Source organism: Sesamum indicum, linkage group LG3 (assembly GCF_026168435.1).
Source record: "Sesamum indicum cultivar Baizhima isolate 11 linkage group LG3, ASM2616843v1, whole genome shotgun sequence".
NCBI classification, from domain to species: domain Eukaryota; kingdom Viridiplantae; phylum Streptophyta; class Magnoliopsida; order Lamiales; family Pedaliaceae; genus Sesamum; species Sesamum indicum.
In genome coordinates this window covers 28,844,860-28,864,981 of record NC_142659.1, presented here as the reverse complement: position 1 = coordinate 28,864,981, position 20,122 = coordinate 28,844,860, and the positions used below count along the sequence as shown (strand labels likewise).

The 20,122-nt window shown below is 33.7% G+C and overlaps 4 protein-coding genes across 4 annotated transcripts; 3 read left to right on the top strand and 1 right to left on the bottom strand.

Annotated features, from left to right (window-relative positions):
* Positions 1 to 385: 385 nt before the first annotated feature.
* Positions 386 to 1,159, bottom strand: LOC105159126 (peamaclein). The gene is made up of 2 exons (XM_011076082.3): positions 981 to 1,159; positions 386 to 795 (listed from the first exon to the last, which is right to left on the bottom strand). The coding sequence occupies exons 1-2, from the start codon at positions 1,075 to 1,077 to the stop codon at positions 611 to 613; spliced, it is 282 nt and encodes a 93-aa protein (XP_011074384.1). The 5' UTR covers positions 1,078 to 1,159; the 3' UTR covers positions 386 to 610.
* A 2,768-nt stretch (positions 1,160 to 3,927) lies between these two features.
* On the top strand, positions 3,928 to 5,436 carry LOC105159125 (uncharacterized). Its single transcript, XM_088878401.1, has 3 exons — positions 3,928 to 4,242; positions 4,782 to 4,885; positions 5,073 to 5,436. The coding sequence occupies exons 1-3, from the start codon at positions 4,102 to 4,104 to the stop codon at positions 5,227 to 5,229; spliced, it is 402 nt and encodes a 133-aa protein (XP_088734527.1). The 5' UTR covers positions 3,928 to 4,101; the 3' UTR covers positions 5,230 to 5,436.
* Positions 5,437 to 11,074: 5,638 nt separating this feature from the next.
* LOC105159124 (uncharacterized) lies at positions 11,075 to 13,869 on the top strand. The gene is made up of 3 exons (XM_011076079.3): positions 11,075 to 11,728; positions 12,438 to 12,785; positions 12,878 to 13,869. Exons 1-3 carry the CDS (start codon positions 11,303 to 11,305, stop codon positions 13,505 to 13,507), a joined length of 1,404 nt encoding a protein of 467 aa, XP_011074381.1. The 5' UTR covers positions 11,075 to 11,302; the 3' UTR covers positions 13,508 to 13,869.
* A 1,953-nt stretch (positions 13,870 to 15,822) lies between these two features.
* On the top strand, positions 15,823 to 17,262 carry LOC105159123 (glycine-rich protein). Its single transcript, XM_011076078.3, has 4 exons — positions 15,823 to 15,981; positions 16,073 to 16,117; positions 16,815 to 16,847; positions 16,933 to 17,262. The coding sequence occupies exons 1-4, from the start codon at positions 15,942 to 15,944 to the stop codon at positions 17,097 to 17,099; spliced, it is 285 nt and encodes a 94-aa protein (XP_011074380.2). The 5' UTR covers positions 15,823 to 15,941; the 3' UTR covers positions 17,100 to 17,262.
* The last annotated feature ends 2,860 nt before the right edge of the window (positions 17,263 to 20,122 follow it).

Here is a 20,122-nt window from a genome sequence, read left to right as displayed (position 1 = left end):
ATCTAAGTATAAAGCTAAGAATTGATTCCCCCACTTGAAGAATCGTGATTGGTCCTTCCGGTTCTGAAATAACCAACGAACATCAAATTTTACATTTTCGTCAGACATCACTTTGATTAGGTTGTCGCAATTATGGTCTTCACATGCCAATGTACCCTTTCTGTCCTAATTTCATTTTCTTTCTTTCCCAATTTTTTTCACCAAAACTCATCGATTCATCATCATATCTCCACAACCACACTAAAAACTAAACCCAATCTCCACTATTTTTCACCATCAAATCGTCCAAAAAAAGGGTCAATCAATCACCGAAAAAATGAATTGAACTTAAACTAAAGAACAAAATAATTAAACATACTTCCCCAAACAAGATAACAATATTACCTTCATAAACAAAACACCACTACATATATTATAGAGTAGATAGTGAAAATCAGTGCACGAAAGCATGCACGTTGCAGAAAGAGATACAATACGCAGATCGCCCCTGAAGCAGACAACGTTATTATTTGTGCCTTGTTTGGTTCAAAACCAACACCTCTATCTCTGTATATATTAAAGCAAACAAAATAAGGGGGCAGGGGGTGAATTAAAATGTATTTGAATTCTGTCAAGGGCATTTAGGCTTGCCCTTGGAGTTCTTCTTGTCTCTGTAGCAAGGGCACTCATGCTTGTTCCCATAAGTACCAGAAGGCACACATTTGCACTCCGCACAGCATATCCCACAATACTTCAGGCATCTGTCCTTCACTCCTGCCTTTGAACACCTCACTCCACATTTCTCATCACAATCACCTTTCCACAAATTTTCATCAAAATAATTACTACTAACACAAATACAGATTTTCAAGAAAGATGGAGACAACATAACGAAAAACGTACAACGTTTTAAGTACTAAGCAGGCCAAATTAAGGAATTAGTCCCCGTAAAGATCGAAAAATGATGGAATATGTCGGTAGCATTAGTGATGATGACTTACTTGAAGCTGCAGGCAGTGTGATTGAAGAGGTGATGAGGACAAGATCAGTGAGAAGAAGCAATATCAATGCTGCAGACAAGAGCTGCTGCACCTTCATCTTTGGAAGATAAAATCAAATGTGAAGTTGGGATTGGATGTTACAGCCACAGGCTTGTGAGAGCAATGGCTAATCACCATGTATATATATATATATTGGGTGAAATTCTCTATCCCGAATTGAATTTGGTCAGACCTGAATCAATTTATATGGCAAGTACAATAAACTTATTGTGTGATTAATATACAATTCAAAAAAAATAACCCATCACATTATATGACAAGTATATTATATTTGCTGTTTGATACCGCCGAATTTGTGGTTTGGGTAAGAAAATATCATATCGGTGGGAGAATTTATTAATGGTGGGTGAGAGTGAAAGTAGTGTTGGCTAAAGTGACTGAATTAACAGTGAAGAAGACAGCCCATCTGGTGATCAAACGTTAGAGAATGCATCAAATAAGTAAAGTAGATCACCGCATCACACATTGTTCGCTTTATCTAATACTTTTACAATTTTGTATCAGATCATCTCCACATCACATGACATACTACGCCTAGACAAACTGATTATAACAACATATGATACAAAATGAACATAAAAACCTTAATTAAAATATTACTATAGTGTAACATAAATCAGCATATGTATAGATTAGATAAAATTGGTTGTTAGATGGTAGAATGTACGCAAGAGAATGGACAGACATAATTACCTAGAAAAGAGTAGGGGTTGCGTGAAGAGTAGATTTTTTGTGAAAGCCCAGTCCAGCTGTAATAAGGACTACTACTGTAATAATCTTTATCATTCATAAATCACAATCACTATTATCTATACTAATAAATAAATAAATTGTTTTCCCTCATAAATTAATGATTGCTATTTGTGACACTACGATACATGTTATTTTATTGTACTGATAATATTATTAATTTTTATTTTTAAAATATAAAAAAATATTTATTTTAAACACGACATGGAAGGAGGAGTAGTTTGTTAGAAAGGCGAGGGAGGGCGTGGAAAGAAGCAATATCTGTGTAGGTTTATTTACTTTGGCCATCATACCATGTTGTGTGGGCACCACATGGGTACGATGTATGGGTTTCGTCTTTAGAGCATTCTGGAAGATGATATCACCAAATCAAAGACGTGGCCTTTTTTTTTTTATTTTCTTTTTTTAAAGAAAAATATGAAACAATTAATTGTAATATTGTTAATTGGTAGGGCAATTGGGCCATTTGTATGTACGCTCTCACGTGAGATGTCGGGGGCTATCGGCAACAAGGAGAGATTGAGGTTTCCAAGGGTAAACTACATTTTTAATTTCTATATTTGGGTTAAATTCGATTTTGATTTTTAATCTTTTTTATGTATAATTTTGATACTTCATCTTTATAAATTATTATGTTTTTTGTTCCTAAATTTTTCGATGCACGCCTTTGGTCTTTAATCTGTACAAATCATTATAATTTTGGTCCATGCATGTGGTGCATATGTGAAAAAAATATCATTATAACCCTTAAATATTATATGTGCACTGCACGTAATATTTTTTTGACAAAAAATTTGGTTGGAAAATAATTATAAATGACAAAGTGCAAATTTTTGTATGTTGAGATAGTAAGTTGACAACAAAATTATAAATACCAAAATATAAAAATAGTTATAATTCAAATAATAAAATATAATTAACCCTATCTTTAAACCTAATTTTTAACGATTTTTTGGTGCGGGTAATATTTGAGTTAGGCATGAACAATTTTTATTATAATTGATATGTTAATTTTATTTATATTTATAGAATAAATAAAAAAAGTATGAAAATAAGCAAGTCTATTAGATTAAAGGCATCCCAGGGAGCGACGAGTTTTGCATTGGGACAGCCGAATCCCACCCAAATCAACAAAGTTGCCACCCTTAATGTTAACTTTGAGTGAGTGCCAAACACAATCGAGTATTAGTAAGTTTTCAAATTTGAAGAAAATGTATTATCTGATTATAGTTTATAATTAAGTTAAAATAATAAATGAGGCCAGTTCATAATGGGTCTCTGAGGGCCCTATTTATTATTAAGATTTTTTTTATGAGGTAAACTATAATTTTAAGATTTTGAGAAACAGTAATATAATATTTTTATAGGGACGTAACTGTAATTGTTGTAATCATTATGCGGAATAGCTGTCTTGTCATCTGATCTGATCTGGATTCCAATACCCCTATACTTACTTGCTTTTCTAATATCTCCCTCCCAGCATTAATCTTCTGCTCTTTTCCATATATTCATTATTTCATTTTCTTGTGATTCCTGGGTTGTAACAAATATATATAATTATGAGAAATAATACTCAAATCATTATTTTGATCAATTTTTTAAGATAAAAAATAAATTTTAATTCATACATAAATTAAGACAATAACTATTATTCAATTATTCATCCCGTTTGTATAAATATGAAGTGATATAAATAATCTTAACATATGTCTCATTCTCAGATACTATTCACATACATCACTGTTTCTTCTTTTTTCTTTTTCCCTTTAAATTAGATGAATAGTTATTACAACTAATAACGTCCAATAAAGTCACATTATAATAAACTGAGCTCAAAGATAAATATTTATTATAATAAATTTATATAAAATAAAATAAATATTCTTATATTCGATGAAATTTGACGCCATAACCTCGCATTTTGTCAGGTCACATAGTTGGAGAGCAGATATATAATCCTTAAACCCAATGAAGAGCAAGTCTAGACAGGATCAAATAAATTTAATGAAAATGGGACAAAAACATATCATTATTATTATTATTACACTTCAATAATTCATCAAGATTCCTCACAAGTAAATTTTTGATTTGTTGCGGCACCCGTACGTACAAGCAATAGCGGCAAAGTCAATGTTGTATAGGAATTCTATACATCAGATTACTGTTCCTTTCGTAGTCAAATAAAACTTGAAATAAATAAGACTTAATTTCTGCAAATTCACTAATACAACCACCAAAGTACGCAACATCTGCATCTGCATCTCCTATTCCACTGATACAGAATCATCTTGTTCGTAGTTTAAGGAAACAAATGGCTGCTGCGTCTGTTGTAGTAAAAAGCGTGACCAATCAGGAGATCGCTCGTTACTGGAAGATAAGGCGCATGGTGGAGGAAGATCACCTCTACGCCGCCGTGAAGGCTGCAGCTCGCCTCAGGGCTCGCAACCTCTCTGTAAGTGTTCTTTCATGATTGGCGCTTTTACTTGAATTCAGTAGCGACTTTTAATTATCCGGAGGATGGATTCTGACATATCATCCCATCCAAGGTTGTCCCTCTGTTACTCTGTTTTTGTATTTTAAGGTTAAACACTTTCAGCTTATTGATTACGTGTTGTCGTTGAGTCTGGTATTATCATACTCAAACGTCTCGTGGATTTCGAACTCACGACTTTAAACTTATTGATAACGATGAATATACTCTTGCTATTAGCATAGACTTTGATTGGTAATTTTTCTTGCAAAATCGGAAAGGAAAAGCTCATCGCTAAATTTAGATAAGAGTGACTTACCTGAAAAGTTATTTTAATAAAAAATTATCGGTAAATTTGGTTATTAAGCAAGAAAGTTAGGTCGTTGTTTATTGATGAACTTTTGGTAGTACAATTCACTGTTACATAAATGTTTAATTTCAGCAATTGATGTCCTATTGATGAATAGTTGCATTCTGAAACTTCAACATTGCACCTCTGTCTAAAAAGATCCCATGTGCAGGATGAAGATTACCGGCAATTTGAAGAATCCTTAAAGGAGGATGATCGGAGCAACGACACCGAAAAGTACGAGAATAAAGAGATAAGGGTGGGAATAAAGGACTGGTAAGAACTTCATTAACAGTCAATTTCCCTCAAAGAAATAATTCTAACAGATGATTATGAATTGGAAAGAACAACTTAGTATTCTGACAATGTGCTCAAGTCAACTTTAGTTGCCTTTAGGAGCAACTAGCACTTATGTATGGATTTGAGACTTTATGCTAACATCTTTGAGTACTTAATAACTCAGGTGGACTAAGAGCAAATATGCGTACCTAAACCAACCCGCCATGAATTCTTTTGATAACCCCAGACGACGATGCAGCAGTTATCTTCCTCAATTCTTCAGCTATAGCTCTGCTTCTCCTCTGAAACCGGCTTATGGATATTCCAGGCAACGTTGTTAGAACGACCTATGACGCCTGCATATCTATCTGTTTACTTATGTCATGAAATGCATGATTTGTGTATTGTTTGTTCATGTGTATAAATGTTACATGCACTTTATGCTGCTGCACTCAATTGATGTATAAGTGTCTGCCGAAATGGCTTCAAAACATTGAAATGTAAATATGAAGTGCTACTCTTGTATGATATCTTGTTAAATTTCGTCATCTGTTATCTTTGTTTTCTACTTGAGGATCAAATCCTTAACTAGGTTTAATTGTTGCTCATCTCTGTTTATTGTCTGAATATGTCTTGTTGTAAGAGGGTGGCCTGCATTTGGCTTGGATCCATCTTGTTACAGGCAATCCCTTAATGGGATCGATGCCTCGAATTAACCTGCAAATTATAGTTATATGCCAATTCTTATGAGAGATTAATTTGAGAACAGAACCAATTGCTCCGGTCCGGTACTCATAATTGAGAGGCCACACCTCCCTACGTTGACGGAATTCACATATGGGATCATGAATATATAAGGATGTGATCGTCCCGTCACTGTGTCAGAACTCACCAACTTTTAATTGGTCTCAATCGTAAACAATTGAAATATCAGCAACTGTTGCTCAGTTGTAATCAGTTGTTTGCAAATACTTCAAATAAATACTATCAACTCATTGTTGAAAATAGCGGTTTCGTTTTTTCAACTTCAGCTCTGGAACTGCTTAAAATTAAGTTGATTTAATCTAGAGGCTATATACAATTCCTTTCCTTATCAACATTTGCAAATTATTAATGTTAAGTTATTTTCTCAAGCACTCTAATTGTCACTTTTTTTAGCTTTTAGTTTTTATTTTTAAATACACTCAATTTTTACTGTAATTAACTTGTACCCTTTATTGCAAACTTTCGTCTACTAAATCCCGGACCATAACGGTGTATGCTGATAGGCTTTGTCTAATTATTTTCTTGGGCCGTCCCAAAAACAGTCCTAAAACGTACCGAACGTTTGGTAATGTTTTGGCAAGACACAAAGTTGAGTGTAAACAAAAACTCTTGGAGAGTAGGGCAGTAAAGCATTGGAGGTGGCTGCCACATGATTGTAATTCTCCAAAAGAAAAATTAGACATGAAGTCGTCAAATGGAAGACCAAAACCTCCAATCTTCAAATATTACTGCATCATTCTTGACGGCACCTCGTTGTCATGAAAGATAGAACACGAATTCAAGCTTCAGGGAGTTGGAGAGTTTCGATTATCTTTTAAAAAACTAAAAAACAGTACTATGAACAGCTTCTTTTTTGCGATTTTGAAGGGTCCCTGCAATTTAGTCACAAGTTATCTTTTTTATTTTTTTTATTTGTGTGTTTGGTGGTAATAAAATTTAGTCACAAGTTCAATCAGACAGTGTTATTAGGCAGTAGTCAAACGACAATTCAAAATTAAGCGACATTATCCCCCCGCCATTTGCGGCATCAAAGTCCAAACCCACTTCCACTTATCATCTTCCTTTGACCTTTACTTGTCTCTTATTTTGTCTCATCAATCTTTTAAATTCAACAACTGAAAAAGTTAATAATACCAAAATATTAAACACCTTCATCTTATAATGTAGTAAAATGGACACATAGGAAGTATTGCGTAGTACATATATAACCACGTGTTGAGGTCTCGTTTACTTTAAAAATCATATTAAATGAATGAAAAAATTATTCTTTATTAAAAGAATAAAAAAAAAGTCTTGTATAATTAGTTAGGTGTTTACTTATATATATATATTATCAAAACAGGATAAATTCTATCAAATATTTACTTTGATGTATCTATGTTTTTTATAAAAAAATTACTTTTTAACCTTTGTTTTAAAATTTAATAGACAAAATAATAATAATAATAATAACATATACATAATAACAATGATAACAATAATAAAATATTATTATTAATATTATTAATATTGTTATTCACATAATAATAATGATAATAACTATAAAATATTAATTATTATTTTATCATCATCATTATGATTATTTTTATTATTATTTCAAGGGTATAATGGTCATTCATATTTGGTGCAACCTTAGGACAAATTTTATACTATCTCCCAAGGTAATATTAGCTATTCGGGTGTAACAATAATTAGTACAGGACTTTGATTTTATACCGGCCACCATACAACAAAATAAATATTGTATTAACCTATTGTAATTTCTTTATACAAGTTTATACATACTATGTGTACCAGAAATTTGTCCACGCCACAAATATCGAGGAGCACTTTGATGCTTAAGTCAATAACGAATTATGAAGAAAAAAAAAAGAAAAAATTGAAATAAAGTGAGAATAATGGTGTCAGATGATGAAAAGGTGTATATATTCATGTGGAGTATAAAATAGGTTTAAGATAGCTTAAAAATCGAGAGAAATGGAGAATAAGTGAGGTTTAGAATGAAAAACGATGTTACCAAATGACTGTACAAGGGTTCTATACTCCTGTTTATAGGTTTGTACAGATTTGGATCATAGGTCAATTACCGAGTTTCATACATCATAAGAAAGCTTTTCAAATTGGCTGTTTATCCAAAATAAACCATTGATGATCTAAATAAATATTGATTGAGATATGCCAGTTGGATGAGAACTTGCTAAATCTGCCTAAAAATTCGAGGTTTAGTTATTCATAGATTTTCAAGCTCATCAACCATCGATTTACCTGGAACCACCTGGAGACGGGATATGAGGTAATAGTTTAAGTACAACTTATTGTAAAATTTTAAAAATTAATCTATATTCAAACTAAGCTACGATCATAAACTCATAATTTGACTATAATGAGTTGTTTTGGTCTACTTTACATTTTAACGAGACTGTGATGACAATCTCACCTTTTACTATTTTACATAATAGTCATAGTTTAAATTGAACATTAATAGGAGATCGATATATTTCTATAATCACGTCCTTTAATTTATAAAAAAAAAAAACGAGTAATATTGCAAAATGCTCTTTCTTTTTGTGATGTAAAATATCGATAAATGCCAATCAATATCATTTGAATCATAGTTAATGCTCGATATAACAATTGACCCCACTGTCAGTCATTCTCAAAATCATTACATTAATATCTAAAAATAAACAAAATTATTGCACTACAAATACATATAATATTGAGAAATGATACATGGATTGTTTGCAAGTTGAAGCATGGTTTTTGTGTGGTTGCCCCTTGTCCTCCTCAATAATATTCCAAAATCCCTACAAGCCAAGAATGGTCATCCGCTGCAATGAGCAACCTAGGAGACTAGGATTCATAATTTCAAGAAAGATTTAATGTTGATAGCAGTTAAAAGAGAATCATATCACACACACACACACACACAAACACAATCAAATATATATATATAAATTCCAAAGAAATTGATGGGAATAATGAGTTGGGTGTACAAGAAGAGCATGTGATCTTGCCCTGTTTTTCCTATTTGGCATTGTACCTGTCAGTGAATCAATCCCTTGAGAATCTCATTTCTTTTATTAGTGGCTGACTTTGACTTTACTCTCATTTTTTCCATTATTTTTTTAATCCCCCCTTTTCTTTTTTAAGGTGGACATCTGGTTATAAGATCAATAATTATATTGTTATATCAAAATACTAATTAATAGTTAAATATATATTAAATAGAATTATAAATTTACATAAAAATAATGAAATCCTTCCAAATTTACATAAAATTCAAATAAAACAAGATAAATATTAATTTTTCTGATAAGATTCATATTTATAAATTTATATTTGCAGAGCAATGAGATAAGATATTGTTGATTTTCAATCGTGGGAGAAATAGATTAAATTATAAATTGTAACGTGGTCTCTTAGTACCTAATTCAATTCGTTAAACATAAATGAGGTCTAACGCGAGTTGTTAAATCAAAATTTTGTAAAATTACAAAATTATGAATTCAAATCTCGTGAACGTAAATGTGTGTTCTATTTTAATAATATTTATTTATTCATGTTAAACATATATTTTGATTTAAAATTATTAATGTATCGAATCAATTTTGATATCTGTATGTGTAGATATAATAAAAGATGCATCAATTTTAGAAAGTAGATCGGTTCTTTTTTTATGATTAAAATATAGCTAACTTCACTAATATTTATATAATTAGATAGAATTTCAAGAAATATTGATATAATTCCTACTTAAATAAATAAATATATATATACACTTATATTTTATTACAATTATAAGTTAGGCGAAGGCGGAGATAAAAATTTTGGACGTGATAGACGCAGGGATTGGGTACTTTTATCTAGTAATGCGGGTACAACTGGTAGGAGCCTGTCTACCAATTAAACCTACAGCCCAAAATAAGGAAAATTAATATATTTAAAAATTAGAAAAAAAATATTTTCATTCTTTTCTAAAGTAGCACACGCAATTGGAAGTCCATTAATCTGAAAACTATTAATAAAACCCCCAACGAGAAAACACTCCTCTGTTTTGGTCAAAAGTGTGGTATTCCAATTAATTAATTTAGGACCCATCACCAGAATTAATATTTTGAATACAGTGACTTAATTATTATTTAATTATTTAAAATATCTAATAATACTACTATTATATAATATAACATAATTAAGATAAAAAAAATTAGAGAGTAGTACATCTATGTGTAATTTCAATAACTTTTATCAATTTTGGTCCTTTATTTAATTTCAATACACTCGGTTTTTTACAATTAAGGGTGTTTGCAAAAACTTAAGTTAGGTGCTTTTCAAATTATAACTTGGATTAATTAAGGTGTTTTGAAATACGAATTTTCATTATGTTTCTCTTAAATTAAAATAAAAACTGTAAACTGGTGAGATGGTCCTTATTACAACTTTTAAATACATTCAACTTCTTTATGACTTTTTGCTCTAATTGTTTTTTGTATATTTCAAAAGTATCCCATCCCAATAATAATTAAAATCTACTCACCTATCACCACAATTAAATAATTTTACAAATAAATTGGTAAATACCAAATACTTCAATTTTTTACATTTTATTAACTTTTCCTAAAATTGGGATATTACAATGAATTGGTATTAATGATTAGTAATAAGAAATTGTTAAAGAAAAATAGAAATAGAACAACCTCGGATGCTATCATACTCCACCAACACTTGTACAATAATTTTAAGTGGACCCTACGTTTCATTACTCTCAAAGGATTTCAACAACTTAACATACCAAATGCAATGGTAACTACGTAGTTGTTAATATCAAGCAATACAAAGTTAATCAGTTGTACGAATTAATATTCACATTTCAAAAGATATTACATGTGCTAATTTATTAATTATTTTTAGAATACCAAGAATTTAATTTAAAGCGTAAAAAATACCTCGTAGATTTTCGTTATTCAATTTTTAATAAATGTTATTTTGAAGATACTAGTTAATTCATCATACGTAAAGGTCGCGTACAAACTTAATGTCCCTAACTGTATTTTAGATTGTCGTCCTTATGATTTTCTACTTCCATAGGTTGTTTATTGAGAAAAAACATAAATCTTTTATGCAGTATATTCAATCGAGTAATATAAATATAAAAAATACATATATAATTTGAAATCGTATATGAGATAATAAATAATTTTAAATTAAAGAGATAAATAAAGGAAAAATTACTATAAAGTAAATGTAAGTATAAATTCATGACCTATATTTATCCTTTTGCCCTTTTGCAAGGGTATTCTGGTCACTATAGACTGGAAAAGACTGTCGGAGTTCTAAAATATCCATCACACAAATGAGTAATTAAATTCTTAATTATAATGAAGAATCAGTAATCTGTCTCTTATATATAACCGCAAAACGAAATAAAGAGTGTTTTGCTTCTTGTAAACGTCATGCCCTTTTTCTTTTCCTCATTCTCTGTCCCCTTCTTCTCTCCCACCTGCTGCTGCTGAGGCTCACCACACTTCTCTACTTGCAGCTCCCATTTCTGTTTCCTCGCTTTCTTTCTCACTCTCTTCATTGTTTCTCCTCCTCCTTTTGCTTCTTTGCATTCAGGAGCAGTGTCAATTGGGTCGGGTTGCTGTGAGTATGGAGCGTAAGCAGGGTTTCTTCTCGGCTCTGAAGGAGGAAGTGGTTCGTGGGCTGTCGCCGGCTCGGTCGAGAAGGGGTCGGAGTCAGTCTCCGTCTGGGTCGGGACTGCTCCGCCGGAGGAGAGGTAGTAGTGTGGGCCCACCAGAAATGTTCATATCGAGATCGGGGAGTTTGAGGCCGGGGGTTGAGACCCTATCGCCTTTGAGGGAGGGTCCGGATCCAAACGGGTCGGATTCCGGGGACCCCAGAGGCGATAGGTGGGCCCACTGGCTTTGTCGGGCTCCTGCTGTTTCGATTGCCGGGCCGGGTTACTCGAGGTCCGATCTGAGGCTGCTTCTGGGTGTACTTGGTGCGCCGCTAGCCCCAGTGCACGTTAGCAACAGCGACCCTTTGCCTCACCTCAGTATTAAGGACACCCCCATTGTTAGTCTCCTCTTCACATTTTCCTTTTTCAAGTCTGTTTTCTTTTCTGGTTTTTTTGTTTTTATTGTGGGTTTTGGATATTTTATTCTTTTCCTGAAGAAAGGCTGACCAAAGTTTTTGGACAATGATTTTTTTGAAGGCCGTTTTTGGAAAGTTGGTGTGTCATTGTGTGGTGAAATGGTTGAATTTGAAGGAAAGAATGTTGAGATGCTTTCTCACAACTGTTTGGTTTCATGTGAAAATATTAGCTGCAACTTTTCATCTGCTGTTTATAGTCTCAGTTTTATTTAATTCTTTTGTCTGCTTTTTAATCTTTCCTTTTTGTATGTATTTGTTGTAGACTTACACAATAGATATTTTGTGGATGGGATTCATTGAATCTTCTTAAGAGATTGGTGAATTTCTTTTATATAGTAGGATTCTTGAATTTGTAGGCTTGTTGGTTTCTATATAAATGAGCGCTAAAAGTGGGAAATATGGAAATAGAGAAGAGATGAATGATGTTATGTGGATGAAGACTGCTGACCACATCTTTGGTTGGTTGGTAAACAGTCGCTGTGTTCATTAATTCTTCAAAAATCAGGAAAATGAGGATATCAATAGATTGTGTTTCACATGGTGGTCCTTTGATTGAGATTTCTGTCATCTTTCACTGTTTAAATTTCTCTGGATTCTCAACTGGTTGATTTTCTTGGAAATATTTATACAGGAGACGTCCTCTGCCCAGTACATATTGCAGCAATATCTTGCAGCGTCTGGAGGGCATAAGCTTCAAAACTCAATTCAGAATGCCTATGCAATGGGAAAGGTGAAAATGTTGGCCTCTGATATCGAGACGGCAACAAAGGTCATAAAGAACAAAAATTCCTCAAAAGCAGCTGAATCTGGCGGGTTTGTGCTCTGGCAAATGAATCCCGACATGTGGTATGTGGAGCTTGCACTTGGAGGTAGCAAGGTTCATGCTGGCTGCAACGGGAAGCTCGTGTGGCGCCATACCCCATGGCTTGGTGCACATGCTGCCAAAGGGCCCGTTAGACCTCTTCGTCGTGCCCTCCAGGTAAATTCCTCGTGATATTAGTGCTGCAAGATATATCTTCTGATGGTAGTTTGTTATTACAATTTGGAAGTTGACATTCATTTGACGTGTAGGGTCTGGATCCAAGAACAACGGCAAACATGTTTGTGAATGCTAGGTGCACTGGGGAGAAAAAGATCAATGGAGAAGATTGCTTCATTCTCAAACTTTGTGCTGATCCACATACACTGAAGTCTAGGAGCGAAGGACCTGCAGAGATCATAAGGCATGTTTTGTTTGGCTACTTCAGCCAGAAAACTGGGCTTCTTGTGCATTTGGAGGACTCCCACTTGACCCGAATCCAATCCAATGGGGGCGATGCTGTGTATTGGGAGACGACAATCAATTCATTTCTCGATGATTACAGGCCCATTGAGGGTATCATGATTGCCCATTCTGGCCGATCTGTGGTTACCCTTTTCAGGTTTGGTGAAACGGCAATGAGCCACACGAAGACTAGAATGGAAGAAGCTTGGACAATCGAGGAAGTAGCATTCAATGTTCCAGGTCTATCCATAGACTGTTTCATTCCTCCTGCTGAGCTGAGATTCGGCTCCGTTAGTGAAACTTGTGAGCTTCCTCAGGATGACAGGGTAAAGAATGCAGTGGCAGCAGCTGCAGCTGCTGCTTACAGAGCCAAGGTTGCTGCACTGGGACGATCACATGATGGCAATGTCAACAATGTAGTAGTAAGGAATTTATAAGGACTGCAGTAGGTGTTTCCCTGTTCAGAAAATTTTAGACTAGTCTTCATGGGACAAACAAATCGAAAGTAGTAAGTCGGATTCTCAGCCAAATTGAGGAGTTTTTAGTTGATTCTAGTCTCTCTGATTCTGTATATAGTCATAAATGAGTGTTTAGCACTCTCAGTTCAGAGTTCTGTAATGGACTCAGTTTTTCCAGCGGAATGTGCTGATGTAAGTTCAATTCAATCTCCCCTTGCCATGTAATATCAAGAATTTATGTTCCTCTGATAATCATGTAAAATTCCAATTATGGACAATTTTCTTGTTTAAGCTATATATCTTATTACAACTGCTGTGATGGGCAGAGGTTGTATTATTTATACTGTGAAAAAGAAGAAACTAATGATGGGATTTTGCTATTCATTATGATTAGTATTTGTGACTTAAGCATGGTGTCCGGTTATGATTATGGCGATGAGAGCTTCTGCAGAAAGTGGTCACCAATTTCTCGTAAATTGTAATATACCAAAAGATGAGTCATTATTGCAGAATTTTTGGCTTTCATGCATTACATTATTGGCTGTAAATACTTTAATATATGTTTATTTTGGTCATTAAAATGAACAATTTAGTAGTTCTGCACAAGAAAACTTGAACTGGGAGTTCACACAGGGAGTCAGATTTCGGAATAATTATACCCCTCTCTATTCATATTTAATATAATTAAACATAACTTTTATGTAGTTTCAAATATTACATCTAGTATTTTTGAGTTTTGCTTTCATTTAGCAAATAATTTTTCCTGTTAATCAAAATATACCGAATTTACTGATATTAATAAAAAAAATGATCAAAATTCATATTTACCTCCAATCGTCTTATTACTGATTTATTGCAACTCAAATAAATTTTTTTATAACTAAATTGCCCTTATACATATTCTAACATTAAATACATTTGAGGAGGTATGTATATATTCACAGTTATAAGGGTAATTTAGTTAGAAAAAAAATATTTGACCTGCAATAAATTAATAATAAGTCAATAGATGGTAAATATAAAATTTTTATTCTTTTCTTTTGTTCAAATCAACAAATTTAGTAAATATTGACTAATAGATGACTTGTTTGTTAGATAAAAGCAAATATCAAGAATATCAAATATAATTTTTTAAAGTATATAGATTCTACTATAATTGCACCAAACTTTAAAAGAATGGAGCGTAATTATTCCTTAGATTTATGTGCTACTAATCACATGTCAAATATGCACATCTCCAAAGGTTTGTAATTGGGCACATATTATTCTATCAGATTTTATATCCAATAAATACCTATAATAATTATAAAATCCCCATTAAATCTTACTTATATATGTCCAAATAATTGGATCTAGTCTGGATCTTATCCATGTCATGTCTCAAATATGCATCTGTGTGTGGTTTTTTCTTCTTAAATTTGCATAAACTGTATATTTATTTTTACTTTTATCCATGTGGATCATCCACATTTATTATCTCGTCCTAATATTTTACTTTTCTCGTGTGATTTACGCCTTTACGTTTATAGCCAAAAATTACAGAAGCAAACAAGAATTGTACGGAAAGTGAAGTAAATCTATCTTGATTTGGAGAATAATTATCAAAGAATAGTGAGTATCAAGCCTTGAATATCAAAGAATTGTGAATTTCAAGCTGCTTTCTCTCAGGCTTCAAATATCTCAACAGAGTCAAGAATTGTAAGAATCAATCCTTGGCATCATTTCTTCATATTGGGATAATTACAATCAACTTTTTCAATCATTCTAAAGAAATAGTAATTCTAATTTAATAATCTTCTGTATTTCTTGACTTATACTTCTAGGAATTCACCTAATATGTAATTCTATTATTTTAGATAAAATTATATTTTCAGTCTCCTCAAACAATATTGCACATTTGATCCTGCACTTTATAGGGTTAAATATTTCTCATTCCATATAATTTAAAAATATTGTCCCAAAACCTAACAGATTTGGTTCCACGAAATTAATGCATAAGACTACATTCGCTACGTTTTTATATCATGTAGCATAAAAAAATTAACCCGACAAAATATGAGATCAAAAGTTCAAAATTTCTTATCCTAGAGGATAAAAATACAAATTTTCCGTTATTTTATGAAACAAAAGGTTCGAATTACTATGAATTTGGTGTGATTTTCACCATGAATGTATTTTTCACCCAGATGGCACTAGCTTATAAAGAAAAGAACCTTCAGTTGGGCCATCTATTTGCAAATTTAGCATTATGGGCTAACATAATCCAGCTAATTAAGTAGGCTACTCATGGAATCTGTCTACTTGGGCTAAAGACAGAGAGCCCTTTGAACAATTCCGTGTCCAAGAAAAGGTGGAAAGTAAAGAAAGAAAAGCAATTGCAGAGGACCCAGAAGATTCTGAGAGCCAGAAGGCGATGACGCTAACGAGTTTCAATGGAGCAGGTGTCGGATTTGGTGAGTGTTTGTTTCATGCTATAATAATCAAATTTACTCGAATTCGCGCGGGTTCTGTTTTTATTTAACTGGGATGCTGAGTTGCATTCAGGATTCGGAGTTGGCTGTGGCTTTGGAGTTGGGTGGGGCTTCGGAGGTCAGTTCCCATAATTCTCTATGTCGTCCTTGAAACTCAAAAAATAACCTTGATTCATCTTTTTGTGAAAACTGTAGCTATCTTAATTTCTAGCCACTGCCCTCTGCAATTTACGAAGTATGTTCTTGGACTTAGATTGCATAAGAGATGAATTGTGAGCAATATTGTATGTTGCTCGGACAGAGTACCTACGATGCAACGAACACGTTTGGTAGCTTGATATTAGTTCTTGAGCTCCCTGGTGGGAGAGCAGAATCCAATGAGTAATTGGTAGTCGAGTACTCACCGGATACATATGTTTATGGATGTCCCATTCAGAGTATTGACTATTTGATTGTGGTAATATAGTTTATGCATTATACAATAAACCGTCATCTGTAAGGTTGCCGAGTTGCACTGGGAAGATCTTCGTTGCTTGCTCAATGCAATTATTCACATATAGCAATGAGATTGAGTGTGGGTTACTGGTTTCATCAAACTGCTTATTTTATGAAGCCTCTAGAGCTCTAGTAACTTTATATTTACTTTGGCAGTTATTAGGCTCATTAGACTGTTTTCTTTGATGCAATGGTTCTACTGGATTGTACGAATGAGACTTCATGTCCTACATATGGCAATTAGTTTCTTTCAACAGTAATTCTCGGTTTCACACCAAGCTGGTAAATTTTTCCTTACATATGATGATTACTGTTTTCAGGCATGCCTTTGAACATTTTGGGACTTGGTGCAGGTAAAATTTCATCGACACAATTTCCATGAACTAATTAAACGTGAATTATTTCCCAAGACTAATTTATTCTCTCTTTTATTTGAAGGTGGTGGTTGTGGTATCGGGATAGGGCTTGGCTGGGGATTCGGCTCGGGATTTGGTAGTCAGTACCACAATTCTAGAGTAGTATTCCAAGGCATAGAATTCGAAAGCAAAAGTAGTGAAGAGAAAGATTCCGAAAACTTGTTAAAGAACACTCAGAAAATCAAGTAAACTGTCTTCTAACCTTCGTCTGTGAAGCTGACAGAATCTAGAATTTTGAGAATACAACTTGTAGTTTGTCAGTTGTTAGTGAGTATGACAATGTTTGTGCGCTTGTTGTTTCGAACTCCCATAGATTGTTTCGGTGGTTGGAAAGATATTCTACCTTGCAGAATTATGCTGTTGAATTTTGCATGATCTTAGTTAAGTATGAGGAGAATATGGTTTCTGGAATAAGATAAGTTCAATGCATTTCTGAGCTCAGCCAGCTACTACTGCAACTAGATAGCTGCTGTCAAGTTAGGCCTTTCTTGAAAATGCTGTCAATGTTGCACCATCATTATATTTCTGAAGCAGATGAGTTCGTATTATCTACGTGCGTAGTAACCCATATTGCTCGCGAACCAGTACAAAATATTAATGATGTTATAATGTGAAATGCTAATGTCATTATGTATCTGCAGATCTACACCTAAGTTGAGCTCCTATCCAGGTGGGGGTAGCATCTCATCCCCCTCCGAGTATAGCCGAGTATGGCATCTTTTCTCATAGTTGTGCTGAGTTTATGAATTTAGTTCAAATGATGTAGGATTTTGTTCTGAGGACACCTGACCGTACTGTGTTTTAGGTGCTAAAAAACCAGTATACTTGAGGGGGAAAAAGGGCATGATTGTGTTTACAATTTATGGTAACAGGTGTTATTGAGAGAATGGATTAAAGGGAAAATGATCAAACAAAAGTTATTCTTCCATCACAGGTTCACTCCAGGGTAGGGATGAAGCAGCTAAACCAGGTGAAATGCAGCCACTTGCCATGTCATATATGAACCACTCATCAGCTGCACTCTGATTGAAGTATACACAGTTTTCCCTACAGCCAGTTTGGTTTGAATTTACCCAAATGCAACATTCATTCTCCAAGAACAATGCCCTTTCTTGGAGTCTTTCAACCTTAATCCAACTCATTTTAGGAAAATGCAGCCTAAAAACCTCAACTTCATCCACAACAGTTAACGTCTTCCGATAGATAAGGAAGACCAGCAAGATTTCCCCATTTGATTCAAGCAAATATTCTTTGAAGTACCTTGCAGCAACGGAAGGAACAGCCCTGTTTGTGCCCGTACTTGTTACGACAAGATGCGAATTAATCTCTTCCATGACAGCAAGACTACCCTGCAAACTCAGTGCATAGAATTTGCCCTGAAAGCCAATGATATTAGTGAACTGCATGGATCGCTTCTTGGCATCATATGGGTCTGGTGTGGTGCACTCGTGTTTGATCCATGCATTCTTCTCTTGACCCCAACTATAGACCATGAGGGCCGGGTTGGAAATGCCAGTCAGCACGACAACTGTGAAATTACCATAGTCAGACGAAGAAGATAATGCAACAAACTTAAAGGGAGTTGCAACATCCCATGGAGGAAGATAACTCTCAAGCCTCGTTAAAACATCATAAATCTGAATCCTGGATGAATTAGGCCATCGATATATGAGCGAACCATGTGAGTAGCCGACAAAATGCGGCGCTGGCCTGTGCCAGAAGTTACAGTGTATATCTCTGTCTCGGCAGTCATAGTACCACCAGTGGTACACTTGAGTCCGAAAATAGATGTTGATGAAATGTGGGAGCGTCTTGCTCAAAGAGCACCAATTTTGACCCTCTAAATCATGCAACTGAGACAATCGAGCCTGTCTACTGCTGTCACAACGGCTTGTTAGCATCGTCCACGACTTGGTGGTGCCCGGATAACTCATCTGCAGCAGCAAATTCGGGTTTCTTGCAAGTAAGTTGAGTAGTTGTTGGGGAAGATTAGGCCATGGCCTTTTGCCAATGGCTTCTTTTCTGGTGGACAAAGATTTGTCCTTGTTTGGGGCCATTGATGTTGTTGAAACTAAGGTGGTCTGATTGTGATGAGTTGACCATGATATATAGGTGGATGGTTGTGGCCTCCAAGTTTCTAACAGATTAAGAATTATACAATTTGCAAAATGAAACTTGGGGATTACTCATACTTATCATATTCTTCAACTGCTTTGATAATTGAGAAAGATAGAGAAATGGCGACTGTTGGATTATTAAATAGTTGAGGAATCTATGGTTGTGAGGAGAAAAGATAGAATTGACACAGCAATGATTACTGAGGACTTGGCAGATTTCCGTCGTCCATCAATATGAAAATAAGATTTTGTACTAATTAAGCTGAAATTTAGTATATACTTCTCCGTCATCACTTTTAGCAACTAATCATCTATCATGTACGGATACGAACACTGACATATGAGATACAGTAATTTTTAGAAGTAGATGATAGTGATTCAATATATTTATATGTAGTTTTGTTACGGTAATATATAAATTATAATTGCATTTTATCTAAGTTTATTTGAAATATATTATAAGCTTACATTTTATGATATGTTTGAAGAGTTTCAAGATGTTGAATCTTATTTTTAAAATATTTGAATAAATAAGATATTACAGTATTTGGCGTAATAAGCTATTCATATCGTGATAAAAACTAGAAAAAAATCAAACCATTAGAATTTAAAACATATAAATAGATATAATTGCTTGGGTTGGGGAGGGAAAGCCAATTGTACGAAGAGTAAAAGTGAAACACTAATAAAATTGAGTATTTTTATCTATTGAATGTTAAAATTAAAGTGTTTAAAATATCTTATAAGCAAGAATATATTGAGCTTACTCCTCCCCCCCCCCCCACCAAAGAACTTATAAGATTTTAAACATATTATCTAAGATTTTATAAGCTTTTTAGAAAAAAAAATACCAAACAATTTTAGATAGATGTTTTGAAAAATTTATAAGCTTAGCCAAACACCTTCGAGAATTAGGGTTTTTTAATTGTTCATACCTTGATTTGTTGTAGCTATTTTTATATCTATACAAATTTAACAAAGAAAAGTCATATATACTCACAAACAACGGTAAATGACATCGTTACTTTAACTTTTTAAACATAATAATTTACCTCTTATTAAATATGATATCATAAAAAACACCAAACCCAAAAG

What these genes read in the sequence shown, in the direction of transcription:
- LOC105159125 (XM_088878401.1), top strand. Translation starts at nt 4,102, where the DNA reads ATGGCTGCTGCGTCTGTTGTAGTAAAAAGCGTGACCAATCAGGAGATC. An exon ending in TCAGGGCTCGCAACCTCTCT is followed by an intron (nt 4,243 to 4,781) that starts GTAAGTGTTCTT and finishes TCCCATGTGCAG; the next exon opens with GATGAAGATTACCGGCAATT. An exon ending in AGGGTGGGAATAAAGGACTG is followed by an intron (nt 4,886 to 5,072) that starts GTAAGAACTTCA and finishes TTAATAACTCAG; the next exon opens with GTGGACTAAGAGCAAATATG.
- LOC105159123 (XM_011076078.3), top strand. Translation starts at nt 15,942, where the DNA reads ATGACGCTAACGAGTTTCAATGGAGCAGGTGTCGGATTTG. An exon ending in TGGAGCAGGTGTCGGATTTG is followed by an intron (nt 15,982 to 16,072) that starts GTGAGTGTTTGT and finishes AGTTGCATTCAG; the next exon opens with GATTCGGAGTTGGCTGTGGC. An exon ending in AGTTGGGTGGGGCTTCGGAG is followed by an intron (nt 16,118 to 16,814) that starts GTCAGTTCCCAT and finishes TACTGTTTTCAG; the next exon opens with GCATGCCTTTGAACATTTTG.
- LOC105159126 (XM_011076082.3), bottom strand. Translation starts at nt 1,077, where the DNA reads ATGAAGGTGCAGCAGCTCTTGTCTGCAGCATTGATATTGCTTCTTCTC. An exon ending in CACACTGCCTGCAGCTTCAA is followed by an intron (nt 796 to 980) that starts GTAAGTCATCAT and finishes ATTTGTGGAAAG; the next exon opens with GTGATTGTGATGAGAAATGT.
- LOC105159124 (XM_011076079.3), top strand. Translation starts at nt 11,303, where the DNA reads ATGGAGCGTAAGCAGGGTTTCTTCTCGGCTCTGAAGGAGGAAGTGGTT. An exon ending in GTATTAAGGACACCCCCATT is followed by an intron (nt 11,729 to 12,437) that starts GTTAGTCTCCTC and finishes ATATTTATACAG; the next exon opens with GAGACGTCCTCTGCCCAGTA. An exon ending in CTCTTCGTCGTGCCCTCCAG is followed by an intron (nt 12,786 to 12,877) that starts GTAAATTCCTCG and finishes TTTGACGTGTAG; the next exon opens with GGTCTGGATCCAAGAACAAC.